Raw genomic sequence first — 25,225 nt, forward strand, 5'->3', positions numbered from 1 at the left:
GAAAATAAAGTGAACTTTGCTGGTATCTTGTAATCTCTCTAAACATTTATGTATGTAAATATTTGTGTATCTTTTTTTTTTCTGAAATGTATGACAGTTCTCAAAAGCAATACAAAAGAAACAAACAAAAATCATCGGAGGCACCCCAGTGAACTGGAAAACTTAAAGGATGAGAGTTTAAAGACAGGTTCTAAGCCTTGATTTGCCACAAGTTTGTGTGACTTTGAGCTCCTTTACCACCCCATCCCCCTTTTAAAATATCAACCATAAATGAGAATACTGCACTAGGTAATTAGTAAGAGCACTTTCAGCTCATAAATTGTATAATTCTACGTCACAATCCACACTGAGATTATTATCTTTAAAAAATTGGTCATTTTTCTATAAAATTTGCCTGTTTCCTTTGTATATTTTTTCTTTGAGTTGGAAAGGATAAGAAAGAACAATGAAAAAAATAATACCTTAAGCATAATAGCAATGCTTTTCTTAGATCAAAATCTATTAGTGGACTTACATGTAAGCCAGGTAAATAGATGCTTACATAGAATAGCTGGTGGGACAGCAGAATAGAATAATATTCCCTCACACTTCATCTGCCTTTGTGCCACAGTGCTATGTGTGCTCTACTTCTTTAGATTAAGACAGCTGGGCCTGTTTTTTTTCAAATTCATGTGTACCTGACTACTTACCGACTTTATCAGCCAAGTCATCTTAATTTATTAGGTGCTTTCTTCTGTAACAGCTCATTTGGAGGCACTATATGTTACAACTTTTGATTTGGACATAATGATAAGAGAAGACAACTGGATTCTGAGGCACTGCTCAGGCAGGGTAAATGTTGACTTCAGATATAGTTCAGATGGATGGATGGATGGATAGATAGGTAGATAGATAGATAGATAGATAGAGTTATATGTATGTTTATATTTATATAAATATATGTTGTATGTGTATTTCTGTGTGTGTGTGTGTGTGTGTGTGTGTGTGTGTGTATTTTACAGTGTAGTAGAAAGTGTAGGACTGGAGGACATCTTGTAAATGAGATATCAAGAAAGGTGAAGTAAGACCAGCAAACTTTGTAGAGAAAAAAATGTAAACTTTATTATTTCTTATAGAGCAGCATCTCATAGAGTTTGTTCCTTGATATGGTAAAAATTGCCTGGCAAATAACAGGTTCCCTTGTCATGTGCTTTTGGGAAACTTCGCAGGCTATAGCCCTTGCCTAAGATTCACGGTGCACATTGTCATGTTGGCATTATTGAACCAACATTTTCCAAATGTGTTTGAATTGAGAACCCCTTTTACTGGAGTGTGTCATGGAATTTTGGAAAACAATGGCCCTGAGCAGTTTCTGATTATAATTATTATAGTTTCTGCTAAGCATCCGTCAGTATAATTGGGATTGACTAAATGTTTTTCTGCTGAAGAATTCAGCATTCCATGTTATTCCTTACCCACAAACTTAAGCTCAAAATCTAATTTAAAACAAATTTTTAAATATACATTTGACTTACCCACTGTTTGTTTTATGGTAATGAAATAGCAATATTCTATTTTGTAAAGAAAACATTTTGAGTAGTACTATATTCCCCAAATTCATGAAATTATTTAACTTTTGTAAATAAAATTAATGAATAGTTCCGCAAGTTAAACAAAGCAGTAATTTTTCTTTATTCTCACTGTTACAGGCTAGTTAATATCCCAGTAGACTGAATACACAAGAAACTCTTTTCCTTTTTCTTTTTTAACTTAGTTGTTTGAGCAATAGCATATTAACTAAATGGTTTTTTTAATAAATTCATAATTTAATCAAATATGTGTTTTTCTTATTTATTTTCTAGATTAGATGACAAAACTACATTTTGGATTTCTCTTAGTTTTTATGAAAAGAAGAAGTTAAGTCTTAATCTTATTGTAGATGTGATGACAGGATAAAATGCTCTTTTAAATCTCTGTATATGGTAATCTAGGTATAATTAGTCACAATTGTCATAAACAATAGAAATAACAATGAGATTTATTATAGACCTTTTTTTTACTCAATGTAATTTTATTTAACAATTATAATTTTACATGTCAATAAGGATGTGGAACTCAGGATTTGTCAGCTGACTAAGACTACCTTCCCATTGTTTTCTTCCCAGACCAGAGACTTTGTCTCTAGCTGTGAACCCTGTAGTAGACATTCTTTACTCTTTCTTATTTACTGCCAGTCATATTTCTCTTATGTATCACCATAATGTCTTTCTTCCCTTCCGAAGGAAATGATATTCTTTTCTATGACCAAAAGTCAACAACTCTAACTCCTAGTATAATACTACACTATGCTTAACCTATCAGTGCTTTTCTCAAGTTGGACTTACAGAAATTACTCACATATATCTGTCATCTCATCCATTCATCCCTTCACATTTCTTCACATTTGTTTTTTCCTCTTTTCTTTTTCTGTCTTTTTTTGTTGTTGTTTAAACTGCTGTCTTTGAAAATTCTTATTCCTTCACATCTTTTATAATTTAACCCATCAAAAGTTACCTCTTCTAATCAGACTTTCTTGGAAATCATGAGAACAATCTCTCTTTTCTCTTTGAGCTTGTAGGCTTCTAAGCACATCCTTTAATATTGAACCCATTTCGCCCTATATTTATGTATGTGTCTTCCCTCCATTATCAGTTTGTAAATTTCAGGCAGCGATAGCACTCCTGCATTTTCTGTATTTCATGGCACTTAGCATGATACTTGTACATTGAGTGAAAGGTGTGCAACAGATTTTTTTGAATTGATAAATGAGTGAATGAATGTGTTTTTACGTCAGATCCTATAAGAAAAAGAATGTACAAGTACAGAAGCAATTCTGGTTTTGAACAGAGTAGATTGCAAAAGATACTTTTAAATTAAAACTATAAAAATAACTTATGTATCAGTATTCTTTAAAAAGTTGGTTTTATTTTAAAAATTGTAGGTACCAATGACATTAATAGCTAACTAATTCTTCTGGTTTCTTTTAAAATCAAAAAAAAAATAAAATAAAAAAATAAAATCTCTTTTCCAAAATGTTCAAGGAGTTTGACTTTTGTTTTTTTTCTCTCTCTCTTTTAATCATAAATAGGTATAAACAGTGCTTTAAATACTCTGAGTACTAAAGAACAAAATTATGACAAAAAGAAAATGACCATGACTAATTTTCAATAGTATCTGTTGGTAGCAACCAGATACACTTGCATTCTAACGAGTGGCATGTATTTGTACAAAAGTTTCTAAGTACACAAGAGGAACTTGCAGGTCATTTTTTGCCAAATAGTATTTTGTGCCAAAGAAATATAATTAAAAGATAATGAGGATGATAGATTCAGTTGTTGAATTTCTAGAAATTTAAAATGTTGGTATTTTGAACAAAAAAATATAAAGTTATGAAATAGTTCAAAGATAGAATGATAAAAATAGCTTTACCGATTACTTTAGCTGTATTGTACTCTGAAAAGTCATGTGCTCCAATTACTCATGACTGTCAGTTAAACTTCTGGTGAACTGGCTAAACAAAAATGTTTTAGGAGCATTGGATAGCTATGTAATATTTTACTAAAAAGAATTAGTGTGTCTTATGAGAATCGTGGGTGCAGATTGCCATTAGCAGCAAATTCTGTCTACCCCAGTAGCTTTTTAGGAATTAATTGAGAAGACTTCTGGTTGCCTTATTAGTTCATAGGCAAATAATAATAAAACTAACATAGTTATGGTTAAAAGATCATGTATCAAAAATAAAACATAAAATACAATATCAGGGATAAGGCCTGAATTTTAGGTATTCATAATTTACTAGTGATGTATTACTAGTTCATGTAAATTTAGTTAGCTTTAGCTTTTATGATAATGCTTTTTTTCTAGCACTCACTTTTTAAAGTGTGATTTTATGGAATAAGAGGTTTCTTGGAAGCACCCTGTGGTGATATGATAAAAATCCTTGAATCCATTTAGATAGGTTAATAGCAAAATTAGTAGACAAATAGTGCTTCCCTGGAGTTCTGGAGCATCATTTCTCAAAGTTTTTTATGTTAAGCATTATATCTTAGAAGGTTGGTAAATGCTAAATAAGGAAGAGAGTGAGGAGTTTGCAGACTCTTCAAATATAGGAAACAATGCACTGAGTAAAAGTAAAAGGATTTCTTAAATCTTTTCATATACTAATGTGCGTCATGAACTCTCAAGAGGGACATATAGTGAGTAGCACTTGCAAAAATTATTTGACCACCAAACCACTTTTAACTGAACATCACTTACCAGTATGGAACATGTTTTCTGAAACACTGTCTTCCTAAGTGTTTGTAAGTGAGAAAAAAATAAAAATGATATGCATATAGAATAATCTACCTTACATATCTGTCATAAAATGTTGTATATAATAAGATGCCATGAGAAAAGGCACCCACTTTGTCATCATAGAGCTTACATGTTAGGGGAAAAACTTTATAAATAAGCTGACAGATAAAATAAATAATTGTACTCCATGATATATGCTATGAGGGAAACAAACAGGGAGTTGAGATAGGGAAGTGCGGAATGAATCTGCCCTAGGTAAGATGGTCAGGAAGGACTCCAGGCGGGTAATATTTAAGCTGCATGTAAACAGAAAGTACTCATCTTTTTAGAGGTGAGGTATTCCATGAAGAAAGAAGAACATGCAGAGGCTCCAAGGTGGGAAGAAACTGGCCATGTTTAGATAGAAGCATACACAGGAAGTAACACACACACGCACGCACACGCACAAATATGCACATGCACAAGCCTATCTAGCATGGAGAGGTAAGCAGGATCCAGATCATGCAGAGCCTGGATGCCAAAATGAGAGAGTTTGGAATTTATTCTGTATACTTTGGGAAGCTTTTGCAGGGTTTTAAAGAGTGAACTGTGTTATTTGATTTACATTGTGAGAAGATCACTTTTTCTATTCTAAGGTAGATTGATTAAAAGTGGCCAAGAGTAGAACTTCAGAGGACCAGTTAGGAGGCTGTTGTAATCCAGATGAGAGATGAAAGGGATACTGTGTTATCAGACTGAAGATAGAGTTTGATGCTTTCCAGTGGGAGATAAGAGGGAAGCAGCAAATAAGCATGACCTTGATCTCCTTTTCTTCCTCGTCTCTCCTTTCCAAATAGCACAACCAGAGATATTTAGCACCACTGCTTTATGCCAAAGTATTAAGTATGTAAGTTACAAATCTCTCTTGAGTTTGACTTTATTTGATGTAATGTTTGGAAGACTTCCAAAATGACCAACAGAGACAATGTGTAAAATCTCTTGAAGTCACATTTTCCCTTTGGCCTGTTTTATTCATCTTATTCTGACACTTTAATTTATTTCAACACACTCTTTCACTTTGAATAAACCTCATTTGCTTTCACCTTAATTATGACAGTCTTGCATAGGACATACAAATGAACAATACATTGATTCTCTAAGAAATAAGAATTTCTTTGACAAGGATATGCCACCATGGCACTCTCTGCCATAGCTGTTTTTATTAGTATCATTTACACTAGCCAGATGTTATTGCCCCTAAATTTAAATCATGCTTAATACCATTTATGGACTTTAAGTCAATGATAAAAAGTTTATTTATTTTATTTTTTGCGGTACATGAATTATATTTTATTAGATGGAAGGAGGTTGTGAAAGTGAGAGCAGAAATTAAAGTGAAAAACAAAATTAAAGAAGAGCAATAAATTAAAAATTTGGCCCTCTGGAAAGATTAAAAACATTGTTTTGGTGAGATTTTGAAAGGAAAGAAATTTGAAACATGGGAAAAGTAATATTAGTAAGAAAAAAGTAACAGAGATTAAAATTATAAATAGAGATTACTGTGAACATTATATACCAATATACTTGAGTCTAAACAGAATAGACAAATTACTAGAAAAAAATACGTGAAGAAGCAGTTTAAAAATTCCCATTAAATAAAAACAATTCGGTGCAATCTTATAGACAATTGCCAACAGACTTGCAAAGAATGGATCATTCAAATTGTACAAAAACCTTGAGCAAATAAAGAATGTATATCTTGGATAATAAAGGGAGATAATATTATTAACAGAAAGGAAAATTACAGGGCAATCTTATATATGCATATAAATGCAGAATTTCTTAACAAAGTATAAGTAAACTGAATATGGTAACATTTCGAAAAATAAAAATCTTTACCAATTTGGAATTATACTAAAAGTGTTAGTGTCATTAAATATTATGTAACAGATCAAAATTTAATGATAAAAAATTTAAAACAAGACTAAGTTATTGAGGAACCTCTTTTGTATAGAGTGTTTGTGCTACACAGAAGTATTGTGAAGATTAATTTTAACTTCACCTATTCAAATTTAAATTACGTACTTTTATATGTTAGCCAAATTTTATGTTAATGAGGATTGTAGAGAAGTTAGAGAAGTTTGTTTAGTATTTGCCACATGTGCATTTCCAAACTGAATTTCTTCAAAACAGGATGCTTAGGAGGAACATTTTCTCTTGAGTTTTCTACGATTATTAAATGAATACACCAATACATATTTTAAATAGCTATTAATATCAGTTAACAGAAATAACAAGTATTTTTGTTTTGGAGCTTGGTTGTGAAGAAGAAATACCTAATAGTGAAATTTATTAAATTTTAAATAATATTATAGAGTAAGATTATATAATGCTTTAAAAGTAGACTTAGATATATGTGACTTAAGTATAATAGTAGGCCTAGTTTTTGTTATTTCTCTTTGGTACTGAAATTGTTAAATAGAAACATGAATATATGTGAAGATATGTCTTTTCATACGCACTTCAAGTTCTCATTATTTCTCATCTTATTTATTATCTTTTACTCCTACTGCAGCTCTCTGCTCCCATCTCCAAGCAAGTCTCCACCTTGCTGCCGTAAACAGCAGATTAACAGAATCATTAGCAAAAGATTTTGTCTTTCTAAAAATTTATGCCATTCCTATTTGAAATGTATTTGGTTTAAAATACAAACTTTTTCTCTTGCCATGTAGGACCTTTTAATGCATCATTTCTTTATGTCTCTGCCTTACACAGCAGAAGCATATTATCATTATCATTACCATTTTGCACTTTAGGAGATTGAAGCTTAGAGAGGTTAAATAAGTTCAACAAAGTCATAAAGCATATAAATGACAGTATAAATTACACACTGTATGAATCCAGTCCTTTGAAGTTTGTTGAAAACCGTCTATGGCACCATAAATGTTCTATGTGTGTTGAAAAAAAAGCCTGTCTACAATTGGGTGAACTTTTATATACATATGTATTTTTTTCAATTGATCAAATTTATTACTCTTGTTATTAAGATTTTCCGCATTCTACGCATTTCCCTCTGTTTATCCTATGAAAAGAAATTTGGTAAAATCTCCCTTATCTCTTTGTAGTTGTCAATCTAAAGCTGTATAATTTGATCACATAGTTTTATCTTCCTGAAGAAGAGAATCTTTCATTATTATAAAATGACTCTCAGTATTTATCATGTTTTTATCTCAGTCTGTTTAATCTGATACTAATACAGCCACATGAGCATTCTTTTGATTAGTGTTTCCCTGGTATATCTGTTTTTTCACCCTTGTTACTTTCTAACTTTATGTGTCCTTACATTTTAGAAATCTCTCTGGCATAGTACATTAAATGGATTTTTTCTTAATCTCATCTGGTAGTTTTTATCTTTTCTATTTTGGAGGAAATACACTGTTTCTCTTCTTTTAGTATCTTCTCTTAAATTACAACATGCTCTCTTAACTTATGAAAGTATAAAGTCAACCAAGTACCCTTTGCTCTTGTCAGACAACAAACAGGAGTCTTCTGATTTGGAAGACATTAATTCCTTTAAATGTTAGCTCCCTTAACTTCCTTTAATTCCAAGTAACCTGCTAACGTGTATGTTATTTTTATGTCCTTGGAGAAAGTTTAATTCTCTGTTTCTAAAGAATAAGACATTCTTCTTGTTATTTTATATAGTCAATGCTCATTTTAATTTATCTGAAAATTTATAGCTTTCATTTTTTTCTTCTTGCTTTTTAGCCTTATTATCCTAGATTATTTTACATTTGCATGAAGTACATTCTCTAGCGTTTCCTTCAATGAAGTTCCACTGGAAGCAAACTTCCCAATCTTAGTGGACTGAAAATATCTTTATTTCACTTTTGATTTTTGGAAAAAATTCTACTGGAGCTAGAATTCTGAGTTATTTCTTTCAGCATTCAAAGATTTAATTTCATAGAAAGTTGAGAAGTTGGCCAACAGTTTCACAGTCACTCCTTTGGTGGTAATCCATCTTTTCTTACTGACTATTTTTAAGATTGCTCTTATGTCTTTGGTGTTCTGAAGCTTTGATATGATACAACAAAATGTAGGTTTCTTTTTAGTTATTTTGCTTGCAATTTGTGATTTTTGAGGTGAAGGTTTGGTGAAATTCATCAGTTCTGAAAATTTCTCAGCCATTTTTTGTTAAATAGCTCTTCTGCCTCATTCTCCCTATCCCTTCCTTTGTAACTCCAATTAGACTTACGTTGTATCTTCTCACTCTATTTTCCATGTATTTTAACCTCTCTTTTATGTTTGTTACTCTGACTTTTTATGTTGAATTCTCCATAATTCTTCTAGCCTTTCTTTCAGTTTTCTAATTCTCTCTCAAATACGAGCAACTAATCTCTATTAAACTTGACCATTCCATTTTGAATTTCAAGTATCATCTGTTTTATTTTTAGATATTACATGTGTTGTTTTCAAATGTGCTTTGTCATTTTTATAGTTTCCTGTTATCATTTTAAGCTTATCTTTTATTTCTTTAAGTATCATCAACATGGTTATTTTATTGCTGTGTCTGTTAGTTATAATATTTGAAATCTTCACCACCAACTTTTATTGCTTTTGTTTCTACTATTCTTACTTATGTGCTTTGCCTCTTTATGAGTGAAGTGATTATTTACTATGTGATAGCCATTTCATGGAAAATTACTTGTGGAAATTCTTTGAGGCTTAGTATGAAGATGTTTTTCCTGAAAAATATTTGTCTTTGCTTCTGCTATGTACGTACACTATGGGACCACTTTAATGATTTGAGGTTGTTTTGTTTTAAAACTACATGAATTATATTAATTTGGGCTGCAAACATACCCAAGTGATTTGCAAACATAGTTTTTGGTTACAAAGTGAGTCAGTAGTGTCCCACCTTTATAGATGGTCTCCTATTAGACTCTCCACTTTGGACAGGCCCTAGGCTTTGTCTCTCCGTGATGTGCTTCCCAAGTCTGTAAAAATACCTCACTAGCTCTCCAGTGCTATTAAGAAAAAAAAAGTGTATGTATGTTCTCTTTCTCTCTCTCTTTCTTCAATTTTAGTTATTTTAAGCAGGAGATATTAGCTGAACACCTAAACTTTTATATAATTGGATGCAAGCATTCAATTTCATAAGCTTCTGAAACTTAGCAAGAATTGTACTAAAAGTATAACATAGAATAACCTTACAGGCAAAGTTTATTAAATGGATATAGCTGATTATGACACACTAATTTTATCTTTTGTGTGTGTGTGTGTGTGTGTGTGTGTCCTTTTTTTAAAAATTATACTTTAAGTTCTGGGATACATGTGCAGGACATGCATGTTTGTTACATAGGTATACATGTGCCATGGTGGTTTGCTACACCCATCAACCGGTCATCCACATTAGGTATTTCTCCTAATGCTATCCCTCCTCTTGCCCCCACCCCGCAACAGGCCCCGTTGTGTGATGTTCCCCTCCTTGTGCCCATATGTTCTCATTGTTCAACTTCCACTTATGAGTGAGAACATGCAGTGTTTGGTTTTCTGTTCCTGTATTAGTTTGCTGAGAATGATGGTTTCCAGCTTCATCCATGTCCCCTGCAAAGGACATGAACTCATTCTTTTTTATGACTACATAGTATTCCATGGTGTATATGTGCCACATTTTCTTTATCCAGTCTATCATTGATGGGCATTTGGGTTGGTTCCAATTCTTTGCTATTATAAACAGTGCTGCAATAAACATACGTGTGCATGTGTCTTTATAGTGGAATGATTTATAATCCTTTGGGTATATACCCAGTAATGGGATTGCTGGGTCAAATGGTATTTCTGGTTTTGGATCCTTGATGAATTGCCACACTGTCTTCCACAATGATTGAACTAATTTACACTCCCACCAACAGTGTAAAAGTGTTTCTATTTCTCCACATCCTCTCCAGCATCTGTTGTTTCCTGACTTTTTAATGATCACCATTCTTACTGGCGTGAGATGGTATCTCATTGTGGTTTTGATTTGCATTTCTCTAATGCCAGTGATGATGAGCTTTTTTTCCTATGTTTGTTGGCCACATAAATGTCTTCTTTTGAGAAGTGTCTGTTCATATCCTTCACTCACTTTTTGATGGGGTTGTTTTTTTCTTGTTAATTTGTTTGAGTTCCTTGTAGATTCTGGATATTAGACCTTTGTCAGATGGATAGACTGCAAAAATTTTCTCCCATTCTGTAGTTTGCTTGTTCACTCTGATGATAGTTTCTTTCACTGTGCAGAAGCTCTTTAGTTTAATTAGATCCCATTTGTAAATTTTGGCTTTTGTTGCAATTGCTTTTTGGTGTTTTAGTCATGAAGTCTTTGCCCATGCCTATGTCCTGAATGGTATTGCCTAGGTTTTCTTCTAGGGTTTTTATGATTTTAGGTTTTACATTTAAGTCTTTAATCCATCTTGAGTTAATTTTTGTATAAGATATAAGGAAGGGGTCCAGTTTCAGTTTTCTGAGTATGGCTAGCCAGTTTTTCCAACACCATTTATTAAATAGGGAATCCTTTCCCCATTGCTTGTTTTTTTCAGGTTTGTCAAAGATCAGATGGTTGTAGATATGTGGTGTTATGTCTGAGCCCTCTGTTCTGTTCCATTGGTCTATATATCTGTTTTGGTACCAGTACCATGCTCGTTTGGTTACTGTAGACTTGTGGTATCATGGCTTTGTTTACCCTGTGAGGGGAAAACCGCCTACTCAAGCCTCAGTAATGGCAGATGCCCCTCCCCCTACTAAGCTCGAGCGTCCCAGATGGACTTCAGATGACTATTCTGGCAACAAGAATTTCAAGCCACTGGATCCTAGCTTGCTGGGCTCCGTGGGGGTGGGATCCGCTGAGCAAGGCCACTTGGCTCCCTGGCTTACCCCCTTTTTTCCAGGGAAGTGAATGATTCTGTCTCCCTGGTGTTCCAGGAGCCAGTGGGGTACCAAAAAAAAACTCCTGCAGCTAGCTTGGTGTCTGCTCAGATGACCACCCAGTTTTATGCTTCAAACCCAGGGCCATGGTGGTGTAGGCACCCGAGGGAATCTCCTGGTCTGCAGGTTGCGAAGACCATGGGAAAAGTGTAGTGTCTGGGCTGGAGTGCACCGTTCCTCACGGCTTCCCTTGGCTAGTGGAGGGAGTTCCCCGACCCCTTGCGCTTCCCAGGTGACACGATGCCCCACCCTGCTTCAGCTCTCCCTCCGAGGGCTGCACCCACTGTCTAACCAGTCCAAATGAGATGAACCGGGTACCTCAGTTGGAAATGCAGAAATCACCTGGCTTTCGCGTTGGTCTCAATGGAAGCTGCAGACAGGAGCTGTTCTTATTCGGCCATCTTGCCTGGAAACCCTCGATTTTATGTTTAATAGAAAACAAAGATCTTATTCATGGAGAACAGCTCATTAGGGTTCTTGGGATGAGGAGGAATAACATCAACTACAAATATAATAATAGCTAGCACTATTAAGGATTTACAGTGTAACAACTTCTCAAAGTGCTTTACATGCATTACGTTTTTTAATCCTTATAATAATTCAGTGGGATAGTTAATATTTGTATCCCCATTTTATATATGAGGAGACTGAGGCACAGAGTCACAGATAATAAATAGTACAAAAGATGTCAGGCGGGGCGCGGTGGCTCACGCCTGTAATCCCAGCACTTTGGGAAGCCGAGGCGGGTGGATCACTTGAGGTCAGGAGTTCGAGACTAGCCTGGCCAACATGGTGAAACCCCGTCTCTGCTAAAAATACAAAAATCAGCCGGGTGTGGTGGCACAAGCCTGTGGTCCCAGATACTTGCGAGGCTGAGGCAGGGGAATTGTTTGAACCCGGGAGGCGGAGGTTGCAGAGAGCCAAGATGGCGCCACTGCACTTCAGCCTAGGAGACAGGGCAAGACTCCATCTCAAAAAAAAAAAAAAAAAAAAAAGATGTCAAACTTGGGTAGTAAGAATCTAAAGTACTCTATATTAAGAATCTAAAGTATGCTCTATACTATATTGTTGCCCTAGCTGTAAAATAAAATGAAAGATATTTTTATTTATGTGCAGAGAAAAGTTTCAAATGTATCTTATAGGGGATAGGATCAAAGCAAAACATTTGTACATTTGTAAGAACAGTTATCCTATAGTGTAGGAGCCATCACATAAGATCACATAAATGTTGGTTGGTGAATGAATGCTTTTATTATGAGAAACACTAATGACAATTGTGGTGGTATAATAATAAATTATAAGGAAAGTAGTAACAACAATTTACAATTCTTCCAAATTGTAAAAGAGAGAGATTACTCTTATAGTAAATCTTTTTAAAAATGAGTCAATTAAAATATATTTAATTTCATGCCTCTATAACTTCCAAAACTCAAATACTGTATAATGTAGTAAAAAATACAAATAATACAACAGCAAATTCACTTAGAGAGGCAGCACCACATAGACTACTTATATTTAGGTAATGTTATATGGAATAAACTGAGGAAGAAAGATCTAAGATAATGATCCAAATGAGTGTAATTTCTAGCTCAAAAAATGGTTACAAATATTATTATAGAAAACATTGACAATGTTTGTAGATGCATGGCAAATAAGGGAACAGTTTTTGAAAATATGGTAAAACTAATGACTTTGCACTCAACTCCAGTCAACTCTTAATTAACTGGCCTAATTGGGGTGAGGTGAGGAATAGATAAATAGAAAAATCACAGATTACCTAGAAGTGGTTAAAACAAAAGTAATTTAAAATATGACATAAGTAAATTTTTTAATTATCTAGTATTTTAGAACACAGTTCACAGATACGATCCGAAACTGTAAAAGTAATGCAAGTACTTTTATTTAAGATCACATGAATCATCTGCCCAAAATTACTGGGCTGTTAAACAACTTTTTTTTTTTTTTTTTTTTTTTTTTTTTGAGACGGAGTCTCACTCTGTCAACCCAGGCTGCAGTGCAGTGGTGCAGTCTTGGCTCACTGCAGCCTCCGCCTCCCAGGTTCATGTGATTCTCGTGCCTCTGGAGTAGGTGGGATTACAGGAGTGCACCACCGCACCTGGCCTTAAACAGCTTCTTGGTAAAGATCTTCGTATTCATCAGACTTGAGTTAACCAGACACGTGACTCTTTTCTCTTTATTTGCTCTCTTACCTGAATTCTACCAAAATCCTTTGCTCTGTGATATTAGAATACACCTATAAGGCTGTATTAGGCACCTCTGTGTCATCTATTGGTTATTACAAATGTCTTTTGACATGTGGGTATTTTATTAATATATAGAATTTTAATTTGTTCACAAATCTACTCTCTGTGATTATTACTTTAGTTATCTTCTACCAGAAAATGAAGATTTGAGTATCCATACAAACATGTAGTCATTTAGAGAAACTCTTGATCAAATTTACCTTTGCTTTGCTTCTGTAATATTTATCTATAAATTTTCCATGTTATTGATTTTTTCATAAGTTTAATAGTTAGATAAGACTGTAATCTAATTCTGTATTTAGTTGGATAAGACTAATTTGCTTTAAGTTTCTTCTAAAGCACTTAAATTGGCTAGTATATCTACCTAAAAATATCTGCTAAATTGAATTACTAAACTGAAGTTGAATTTCTGAGTTACAAAATAAAATTAGAAGCAAACAAACTCTCATGTCTTGGTACCATTTTATAGTTATTGGGAAGAAAAATAAAGTTTCAGTAATTTAGTTTTAGTTACCTAAGCAAGGTCTCCCAGAAGCAACTCAGCAGAGCTAAGACTAGAAATCAGGTTTCTTAACTCTTATCTTAGTGTTATTTCATATCCTATCGGCATTTTCAAATTTTTTAATAATAAGCTTTATTTTTAGAACAGTTTTAGATTTACAAAAAAGTTGAGAAGATAGTACAGAGTTCCCGTATACTTCATACTCAGTTTCTCTTATTATTAAAATCTTACATCAGTGTGGTATATTTACTACAATTAGTGAACCAATATTAATACACTATTGTTAACTAAAGCCCACAGTAACTTCAGATTTTTTTTTGTTTTATCTAATCCAGATCAATTTTACAAGATATTTATGAGTGTTATTGGGGCAGAGGGAGAAAAATGTATCTTGTGGTAAAATAAATTTAGGAAATGCTAAGTAAAAATTAGACATATTTCTTACCTGAAAAACTCAGAGCCTTTAGGATATGTAATTTAAATCTCAAAGTAGAGTCTAAAATGTGTTATGTTTCCCAAAATGCTTGGGTAACTGAACTTTTATTATATAGAACACTTAAAAGAATTTCTGTTCTGAGGAATACCCTTTGGAAAATTCTGCCCTACACCATGGCCCATGATATTAACTTAGACTGGATTAATTTAAATATAAAATTGGTAAAACTCAATTTCATTAAGATAATCCCTTAAAGGATGGCTGAGAAAGTGTTTACTTCCTAGAGGTGGCTATTGAATGAAGGTTAAATCTACTCTCCTGACCCAGCTCCATGGTAACTAACTCTTCTTGATGTTTTACTCTCTGACTGTAGCTAGAGCTTAATTATACAAAGTCTCAATAATTAAACATTCAAACATAATCCATTAAAAGAGAGAAAGAAGATATCAAGTATTTTTTAAACGAAAAATATCCATGAAATTTTGGAATAATCTCTTCAGAATCACAGCACAATGAGAACTGATTCTCAGGATGATCACCAAAGATGTTACATTTTGATCTGCAGCTTCTGTTTATCAAGTCAGGAAAGTATAAGGATATATTTTGCAATAGTTTTTAGGCAACAGTTTTTGCTCAGTTATTCAGTTTTTAAAAATACTGTTAACTATACCAAGTTTAGCCCAGAACATTTTAGTGAATTCTCTACTGAAGGTTGCAGATTTCTTGTGAATAGAAACATGTGGTCCTCGTCAAGTACTGTTATGATACCTATATGGGCTGATGCATAATCAGTACTTTTATATATATATATATACACACACATACAAACAGATATACATACATATTCATGAAGATCACAGAGCAGAAAAATGAGTAGTTACGAAAAACCATAGAATTTGCCATCACATTAAAATTTACTCAATATTAATTAGTCATTGGTATGTTCATCTCACTTCAAATACAAAGAGAAAAACATTTCAGTATATAAAATCAGAGAACATTATTGAATTTCATGTGAGATTTCCTAGCCACATTTTAAAATAGGGCAAAACAATATAAACATTCAAGTTATCAAGTAAATCTCAGAATTGTATACTTTTCTCTTAAGAATGACTTTTAAAGCACCAAATAATTAAGATGTTAACATGAATAATTTCATAAGCAAATGGAAACCACAGAAAGGCAGTAATACAGTTCTCAGCCATTGTTGTTTGATAATTTGCATGGTTTAGGCTTTTCAAATTAAGCAATACATAGCATTGATGAAGAGTGGATGATGTGAGCAGAGCCACACAAGCACTGTCCCTCCCTGACTCCAGCGATAGGACTGATCGGGCAACAGGAACCTGCCTCAGTGAAGTGCTTTAGCCCGGGCAGTGACTGCATTAGAGATGCTGGAAACTCTGACTCATGTTTTTGTGGCTTCTTTTCCCCTCTCATTGAGGCACAGAATAGAACAGAACAGAGAACAGAAAGCAGAAAGAAAAAGGAGGAACAGAGGAAGGGAAATTTCGTAACTCTCTAGAATATTTCATTGTTCAACTGTGGTCATACCTTATTTCCATGGGAATAAGTAGTCTGAGTTGGTTGTGCTTGGGATTCAGAGCCTCTTACTATGCCAGAGTAAGCACACACTTCACCTTTCCCCTGTTAACATAGTCTAGCCTCACCCTGGCCAAATATTGAAAAGTACAAGACTTCTTTCTAAAGTATCTGAATCCAGTGCACACTTTCTTGCTAATAGACAAATACGCTAAGTGCTGAAGGAATTCTGATGGGGTTTTTAATTTTATTAATTCAAACTAGTAATGTTTACTCATTTGTTCTAGACAGTGATCATACATTGTTCCTGCCAATTGTTTGATGCTTGGAGGGGCAGAGTCATAGAGAATAGGTAATATTTCTATCTATGGCCCTTCCATAAACAGTTCTGACAGATTCCACACTGTATTCAACACTCAGGGGCTACCAGCTTTCCCTAATATAGCTCCCTGAATATACTTACAATTTAGCTGAAGGATTAACAAATTCACAAAATCTATATTTCTTAAGGCAAAATAGGATTTGTGTCTTAAGAGAACTATAAAGAGAATGCTTTTTAATTGAAAGTCTTTTAAGAGACTCATAAGCAGAGTGTCACAGACCAAGTTGGAAGCCACAGTTAGTTGTGATTATCAGAAAGCTTTACATCCAAGTGGTAAGAATCTGAGTTGGTGAATGGTGGAAGCAAGGCAGAATCGCTGACAGAGAATGACAAATTCAGTAGCACAGATAGAAAGAAAAAACAATTATTTAGGAGCAGAAAGCATTTATTTTTAGTTGGAACATAGCATGTACTGGGAAGGTTGAGAGAGAGAACTGAAAAAGTAAGGTGAGAGCAAGGAAGCATTTTATGTATACACCTGTTTACTACATGTACATACTGTAAATATTGGCTTTCTAGAACCATATGGAATTCCAGACAGAAAATTCCAGATGAAATAATCAAATAGCTTAGCATTAACACTAAACGATTGAACTTTATATTTTCAGTTTTGTGACAAAAGTTTTTATGAAGCACACAATATACTCTGTATCTTACCAGAACATATTATATATTCCTCTTCTATGGAGCCCTAAAAATTCCTCAAATGTATTTTGGAGGACCAAGAAAAAAGTTGTTAAATAAGAGAATGTTCCTCCTATTGCCTCTCCCTCATTCCCAGGGCAGTTCAACTTTTTACTGTTTTGCTTGTTAGAAGATACCTACAATATTTCATTTGAAGAAAGTGTTCCATCAATAAAACAAAGCTTGAGCCCTGTAAGAAATTCTTGTGTAGTCATATTACTAAGAAAGTATTTAATCATTCTCAGCATTCCATTTCATTTAATATAATAGACATAAATATCATGGAGAGATGAATGGATAGAAACAAGCACATGGATGGAGAGAATAGTATTTGGTGTGGGATCTTTTCATGAAAAGTTGTGTATGCAGGAATAAGTTAATAACATATTATAAAATTGGGCCACTTTTAACCATTTATATTTTGGGGGAATAGAAATCTTATTTTATAGGTGGATTTAGCCATTTACAAAATAACTTTCCAGGTTCTTAAGAAAGATCAGTGCCAAATTTTCTCTACACTTTTGTACAGGTTTTGTCCTTAATTCAAAGGCTCCCTTTAAAAATATTCCTCTTTACATTCTAAGAACATGTAGGTACTTGTAATATTTGGCATGTGTTTTACCTAACAGAAAGGATTCTTATTAAATACATATTTCCCAAAATTAAAATAACAGTAAATATAATTCTAGTTACATTTTTAAAATAAAATGTTTCAAACTAACATTTACTCCGTATATAATCACAAATCACTCATTAATATTTAGATTGCACAATTATTTAATATTTGTCCGATTTAGTCTTAATTCATAATTATTTCTGTTATCTAATATTTTTAATCCAAATATCCAAATTTGATTTCAAATTTTTATACTCGTGTAGGAATTCATGACATGAGAACCATATTTTTCATTTATTGCACAGCAAGGAACAAATCTTTAGAGAATGTCATCCATAGAAATATAATTTGCAGCCCAGCACGGTGGCTCACACCTGTAATCCCAGCACTTTGGGAGGCTGAGGTGGGTGGATCATGAGGTCAGGAGATCGAGACCATCCTAGCTAACATGGTGAAACCCTGTCTCTACTAAAAATACAAAAAATTAGCTGTGCGTGGTGGTGGGTGCCTCTAGCCCCAGCTACTCGGGAGGCTGAAGCAGGAGAATGGCGTGGACCCGGGAGGTGAGCCAAGACCATACCGCTACACTCCAGCCTGGGTGACAGAGCGAGACTCCGTCTCAAAAAAAAAAAAAAATACATATATATATATATATATGTATATATAGGCTATGCATGGCAATCATATTAATTTAACAAATATTGAAATACCAACACTGAAATTTTCACTGGGCTTTATTAAGCCATTTCTATTAACATTTAAGGGAATGTGGTTTCCATATGCTTTTGAACAGAATTATATGTGGGTCTTCTAGAAAATGGATTAGGCTGGGCGCAGTGGCTCACGCCTGTAATCTCAGCACTTTGGGAAGTTGAGGAGGGTGGATCACAAGGTCAGGGGATCGAGACCATCCTGGCTAACACGGTGAAACCCCGTCTCTACTAAAACTACAACAAAAAATTAGCCGGATGTGGTGGTGGACGCCTGTAGTCCCAGCTACTCAGGAGGCTGAGGCAGGAGAATGGCGTGAACCCGGGAGGCGGAGGTTGCAGTGAGCCAAGATCGCGCCACTGTACTCCAGCCTGGGCGATAGAGTGAGACCCATCTCAAAAAAAAAAAAAAAAAAAAGGATTAAGGTTTTAGGAACAAAAGGGATTTTTAAAATATACCATCTATCACATCTCTGCAGTTGTTGACTGGTATAAGTACAATGTGAAAGTACCACAAGTTAGTAAGATTTTAAAAACTAATCTTTATGTTGTGGGACATTTAGAGAAAATATAAACATGTTCAAAATATTCTTTTATGCTTAATAGTATAAATTTTCTTTTAGTATATTCAGGAATGACAAATAATTAACCACCTGTGAATATAAAATAGAGTGTCTGACCTCAGGAGCTTACATTTCTGTTGGGGATAAAAGATGCAGTCATATTTAAAGATAACTGCCCAAGATCTTATATCTTATGCGGTAAAGGCATCTGGCTACAGGATCTCAAAAATCCCTTTAAGCTGTAGTGATGGGGGAAGATTTTAGGAAGCAGTAAGAATATTTTTTGGTCACCGCATTAATGGGAGAGGACTGAAGCTGTAAAGAGGAGGAGGAGGCCATTCAACTAAGAGGAACAAGATGAGCCAAAGTAGGGAGGCTGGATCTACTCCGTGTGTTTACTAATTTGTAGAGGCTTAATTGGCTCCAGTGAGAGGTTTCTCTAGGAGAACAGCAGGAGTCAGAGCTAAATAAGGAGGATGGGCCAGATATGGAGAGGGTGATCAAGAAAAAGAGCCTCCTGGCAGTACTATAAGTTTCATTATTATTATATAATATTTTCACACTTATTCTGTGTACCTTTCTGCGGCAAACAGAATAAGCTTCCCCATCCCCCTCAGAAAAGCCGTCAATTTCCATTTAATGCCTGGAATCTATGAATATGTTACCTCATATGGTGACATGTGAAAGAGGAAGGCATAATGCGATAGGCTGAATAATAGTCGCCAAAGATAATCAGGAGTGACTCCCTAGAACCTGTGAATGTTAGCTTTTACGGTAAAACGTTATTTTGCAGCTGTGGTTAAATTAAGTATCTGAGATGCAGGGGTTATTCTGGATTATCTGGATGAACTCTAAATGCAATTATAAATTTCCTTATTAGAGGGAGGAAGAAGGAGACTTCAGAGAAAGAGGCCATGTGATGGAAGCAAAATGAGAGAGAAAAGATGCTAAGCTGCTGCCTTTAAATAAGGAGGAAGAGAACGTGAGCCAACAGATCCAAGAACTGAAGCTCTAGGCAGTGGAAAAGCCAAGGAAACTGATCTTCCCTTCGAGCCTCCGGAGGGAGTGTAGCCCTGCCAACACCTTTATTTTAGCCCCACAACAGTCATTTCAGACTTGTGGCCTCCAGAATTGTAAGAGAATGAATTTTTATTGTATTAAGCCATCAAGTTTGTGGTAGTTTGTGGTAATTTAGCCATAAGAAACTAATACACATAAGGAATTTGATGCTCAAAAAGTCGTGGGAAAGCCAGCACTGGGCTCTAGCAGGCCGGTGAGAGTGATCCACGTTGGCTGCCATTAGAACACAAGAAGCCGGAGGATGAAGAGAGGTTGATTGATGGGTACAAGCACACAGTTAGGTAGAAGAAATAAGACCTAGTGATCAAAAGATCACCAGGGGACTATAATCAACAATATTGTAATTTCAAAATAGCTAGAAGAGAATTAATTTGAATATTCCTAGCATTAAGAAAAGACAAATATTTATGGTGATGGATATCTAAATTACCCTAATTTGATCTTTATACATTATATGAATGTATCAAATTATCACATGTGTACCCAAAATATATACATCTATTACGTATCAATTAAAAAATAGAAAAAAATCCTTAGAACCTTTTGCCACAGGAAATGAAATATTTTAATTTCAATTTATAAATATATTTTGTATCAGAGAAGTATAATAATGTCAGCAATAAAAGACTTTCAACCATAAAAAAATTACCGACAAAATTTATCATCTAGTCATTTTGGTAGAGTTTCTCATGGAGCAAACATCAGAACAAAAAGTTGTATCTATATCTGTTTTATATATATTATTAAACTCTTAAAATAATGCATACCACTATTTTGTGCTCACTAATTTAAGTAGGCCCTTTATTCCAGATATAGTTTCTGTACCTATTTCTTCTTTATAATAAAGGCTGTTTATTAAATATTCAGTATAATATCAATAATTCATATAGCCTTTTAATATAGTTTATAAAAGATTCATAAATATGGAAAGAAAGTCTTTTGTGAAACTGAAAAATGTAAAAGAACGCAAGAAGCCATTCTCTAATACAGTCACCAGGAAGCTCTTCTGCATGGCAGCCTCAAAATTGGTAAAGGGGCCTGGGAACATAGAGTCTGCCACCACCTCTACCACAACTGCCTCTTGCCACACAGAAAGCTGAAGAATAGGCACAGAAATCTGCTACAAAAAACCCTCTCATACTCTATCGAGACTTTGCTTGTTGGGGCTAAAAAACAAAAACAGTAAAATGAGTTAAGAGGATACCCTTTGCCTTACTTTCACCTTCAAAATATCTCAATAATTTCACAGAGGAGACCGAGAAATACAATTTTTAGCTTTCCAGTTTCTACAGTAGCAAAAATCATCCTAGAAAGAGAGTGTAATGAAAGAGGAGCAGGTAAATCCACAGAATTTACACAAAGAGTTTGAGGTTATTAGACCACTCTAGGCTCTATCTCATTCCCTATGTCTTTATAGAATTACTTTTTAAGCAACATAAATTAATAGAATTAACTATGGAAAGATCACCTGTTGTGTGAGGAGCATCGTATTAAGTCAAGATGGGAAGATACTTTAAGAAAGCCTTAACTTCTGCTCTTTAAGAGGGTACCTTAATACAGAAACAGAACTGATACCTGCATAGGGTTAATACAAATTAAATTATGTTTAGGAATGCTCCGTGATAAAAATGAGTTGGAAATTAATTTAGGAATTTTTCATATGGGAGGAGAGTTTTGAAAGAAGAGGCTTTCTCTGAGAGGAGAGGGAAATGCATTTCTGGGTGGTAGAAGACAGCTTATTGGCAGTATGGAGGCAGGAGTGAATGTGTTCATATGTGTGATTATAGTTGGTTGGTACAGGAGTCAGCATGGAGAAGTTGTGGAAATGAGAGTGCTAAGATGCACGTAGTTGCTAAGTAGCCAAGAAGCTCAAATTGAGGAACTGATTTTTCTTAGTGAAATTGTCATGACTTTAGTAAAGTCATTGGACTAGGCTCTGATAAAGGAAGTTAGGAAACAGAACACTTGCAAAATTCATTTTGGGGATGCTGAGATGGCATTCAAAGGGCAAAAGGCAAAACTCTTAAATCTACTGCTGATGAGATTTGACAGAAACCATGCCAAAAAATGGCTCTTTTTTCTTTTTTTTTTTTTTTTTTTTTTTTTTTACAGTAAAAGTAACAGTACAGGTGGTCAAAAAAACAAAAACCATGGTATAGAAAAACCATAAATTGACAAGTAAAAGCTTTTCTTATATGCCACCCTGCCTCTGAATCTTCTGTCCTAAAGATTGCTGCTATTGACTTTCTTACGTATCGTTTTAGAAAGCACTTTTCTGACATAAGGATCATGTATTAATGTACACAGAAGGGATCATGATATATGCACAGTACTGTGCCTGTCCATTGAAATCTTCTAATAGACAACACATTTAGATCTAACCCATTCTTGGTAATGAGATTCCAAAAAATCTCATTGCATAGACTTTCCATAATACATGTAACCGGTTTACTGCTGTAGGATATTTATTGGGGTTTTTTTCCCCCAGTTTTTACCTATTTGCCCCATTTACCTCTCTGGGCTCACATCTGATTACAGCATGATTTACTCAATATATTAGGCCTACTGTGGAGACATACTGCTCAGAAAAAAAAAGATTCCTTTCATACTTTTCTCCCCAACACTAACTCTGCTCCAGCCACGCCAATCTCTTACATATTTGTCTAACACATCAGCTGTAATCCTGCTTTTTGCACGAGCATTCCTCTGCCTGGAATACTCTTTAGATACTGACTTGCTTCCTCCTTCACACCTTAGTTTCTATTCCAACTTCTCAGTGAAGCTATTCTTGATCACAGTATTTAATATTGTAACCCCATCCCACTCCTAATTTAATTCCCTTTAAAATTTTTCTCTGTAGACCATATCAGTCTCTAAAATATTATATTCTAATTGATTTTACTCATCTCTTTTCACTAAAATATAAGTTTTATAAAGACAGTAATATTGTATGTTATTTAATTATTACTACATAGCTTTCTGAGTAAAGAATTTCTAGACATCTTGTGTCCAACCAAGAACAAAATCTTTAATAAATCTTATTCTTCATTAGTATTATTTTATTATTATTTAATCTCATTCTTGCTTCAGATACCTCCCTTTTCATTCTCAGATATATCCTAGCACTATAGATTTTTCCTTTAATAAATGTTACTTCAATATATATTCCTTGTAAAGCAAACTAATAACATGTGGTAGGCACTAATTTAAAAAAATTGTATCAGTCAAATAAATAAATTATAACCCTTTCTCTAACAAAGGGATGTAAGTAATGCTGTTCTATACTTTGATAATTATCCTTTAACTTGATTTTTAGGTAATTGTTGCCTAGTTAAAGAAAACCATTTGGTTGCACAAGGAAACATTCTAATTGTAAGTGAAATTGACATAGGATGTATATTAGTCCAGATTCTCTACATCCATAATGGAAAGAAATAGTAATGAGTGCAGTTAAAATGTAAATGATATACATGATAACAGCTTTCAATAGGCAGTGTTATTTAATACAGGCATAATTCATTTTATTGTGCTTCACTTGTGGCACTGCAGATACGGCATATTTTACAAATTGAACATCTCCGGCAACCCTGTGTTGAACAAGTCTGTCAGCGCCATTTTCCCAACAGCATGTGGTCCCTTTGTGTCACTGTCACATTTTTATAATTTTCACTATACCTCAAACTTTTTATTATTACTATACCTGTTACGGTTATCTGTGATCAGAGATCATTTATTTTACTATTGTAATTATTTTGGGGTGCCACAAACCATGCCCATAAAATATTACAAACTTAATCGATAAATGTTGTATGCATTCTGACTGTTTCATTGCCTGGCTGTCTGCTCATCTCCCTCCCTCTCCTCAGGCCTCCCTATTCCCTGACCCACAATAATATTGATATTAGGCCAGTTAATATCCCTACAATGGCCTCTAAGTGTTCAGATGAAAGAAAGAGTTGCACGTCTCTCATTTAAATTCAAAAGCTAGAAATGATTAAGCTTAGTGAGGAAGGCAAGTTGAAAGCCAGAAGTCAAAAGGTAGGTCTCTTTCGCCAAAGAACCAAGTTGTGAATGCAAAGGAAAACTTTTTGAAGGAAATTAAAAGTGCTAGTTCAGTGAACACAGGAATGACAAGAAAGTAACACAGCCTTATTGCTGAGATGTAGTTTGAATGGTCTGGATAGAAAAATCAAACCAGCCACAAAATTCCTATAAACCGAAGCCTAATCCAGAGCAAGGCCCTAACTCTCATCAATTCTGTGAAGGCTGACAGAGGTGAGGAAGCTACAGAACAAAAACTGGAAGCTAGCCGAGATTGGTTTATGAGGTTTAAGGAAAGAAGCCATTTATAACAAAAATGCAAGGGGAAGCAACAAGTGCCAATGGAAAAACTACAGCCAGTTATCCTGAAGATCTAGCTGAGATAATTGATGACAGTGGCTACACTAAACAGAATATTTCCAGTGTACACAAAACAGCCTTCTTTTGGAGGAAGATGCCATCTGGGACTTTCATAGCTAGAAAGAAGTCAATTCTTGGCTTCAAAGAACAGGCTAACTCTCTTGATAGTGGCTAATGCAGCTGGTAACTTTAAGTTGAAGCCAGTGCTCATTTATCATTCTGAAAATCCTAGGGCCCTTCAGAATTAAGCTAAATCTATGCTGCCTTTGCTCAAGAAATGGAACAACAAAGCCTAGATGATGACACACCTGATTATAGCATGATTTACTGATTATTGCAGGCCTACTGTTGAGACCTACTGCTCAGAAAAAAAGATTCCTTTCAAAATATTACTGCTCATTGACAATGCACCTAGTCATCAAAGACCTCTGATGGATATATACAAAGAAGTTTGTTTTCATGCCTGCTAACACAACATTCATTTTGCAGCCATAGATCAATGAGTAATTTTGATTTTCAAGTCTTATTATTTCAGAATTACATTTTGTAAGGCTACAACTGCCATAGATAGTGATTCCTCTGATGGATCTTGGCAAAGTAAATTGAAAATGTTTTGGAAAGGAGTCACTGTTCTAGATGCCATTGAGAACATTCATGATTCATGGGAGGTGGTTAAATTATCAACATTAACAGGAGTTTGGGAGAAGTTGATTCCAATCCTTGTGGATGATTATGGGGTTCAAGACTTTGGTGGAAGAAGTAATTGGAAATGTGGTAGAAGCAGCAGGA

The 25,225-nt window shown here is 34.5% G+C and overlaps 1 protein-coding gene across 4 annotated transcripts in view; it reads left to right on the plus strand.

Annotated features, from left to right (window-relative positions):
• The window catches only part of XRCC4 (X-ray repair cross complementing 4), a 269,968-nt gene that overhangs the window by 211,237 nt on the left and 33,506 nt on the right, over window positions 1–25,225 (plus strand). For 2 of the 4 annotated variants that reach the window (XM_054488109.2, XM_063664951.1), the window contains exon 8: window positions 19,836–20,680. The exons of the other annotated variants lie outside the window; for them this stretch is intronic. In XM_054488109.2, coding sequence (XP_054344084.1) covers window positions 19,836–19,875 — 40 coding nt within the window. In that variant the 3' untranslated portion in view covers window positions 19,876–20,680. Of the gene's footprint in view, window positions 1–19,835; window positions 20,681–25,225 lie in introns of those variants that run through there. 4 annotated transcript variants of the gene reach the window in all.

The sequence above is a fragment of the Pongo pygmaeus genome, chromosome 4 (assembly GCF_028885625.2).
Source record: "Pongo pygmaeus isolate AG05252 chromosome 4, NHGRI_mPonPyg2-v2.0_pri, whole genome shotgun sequence".
Taxonomy (NCBI): Eukaryota; Metazoa; Chordata; class Mammalia; order Primates; family Hominidae; genus Pongo; species Pongo pygmaeus.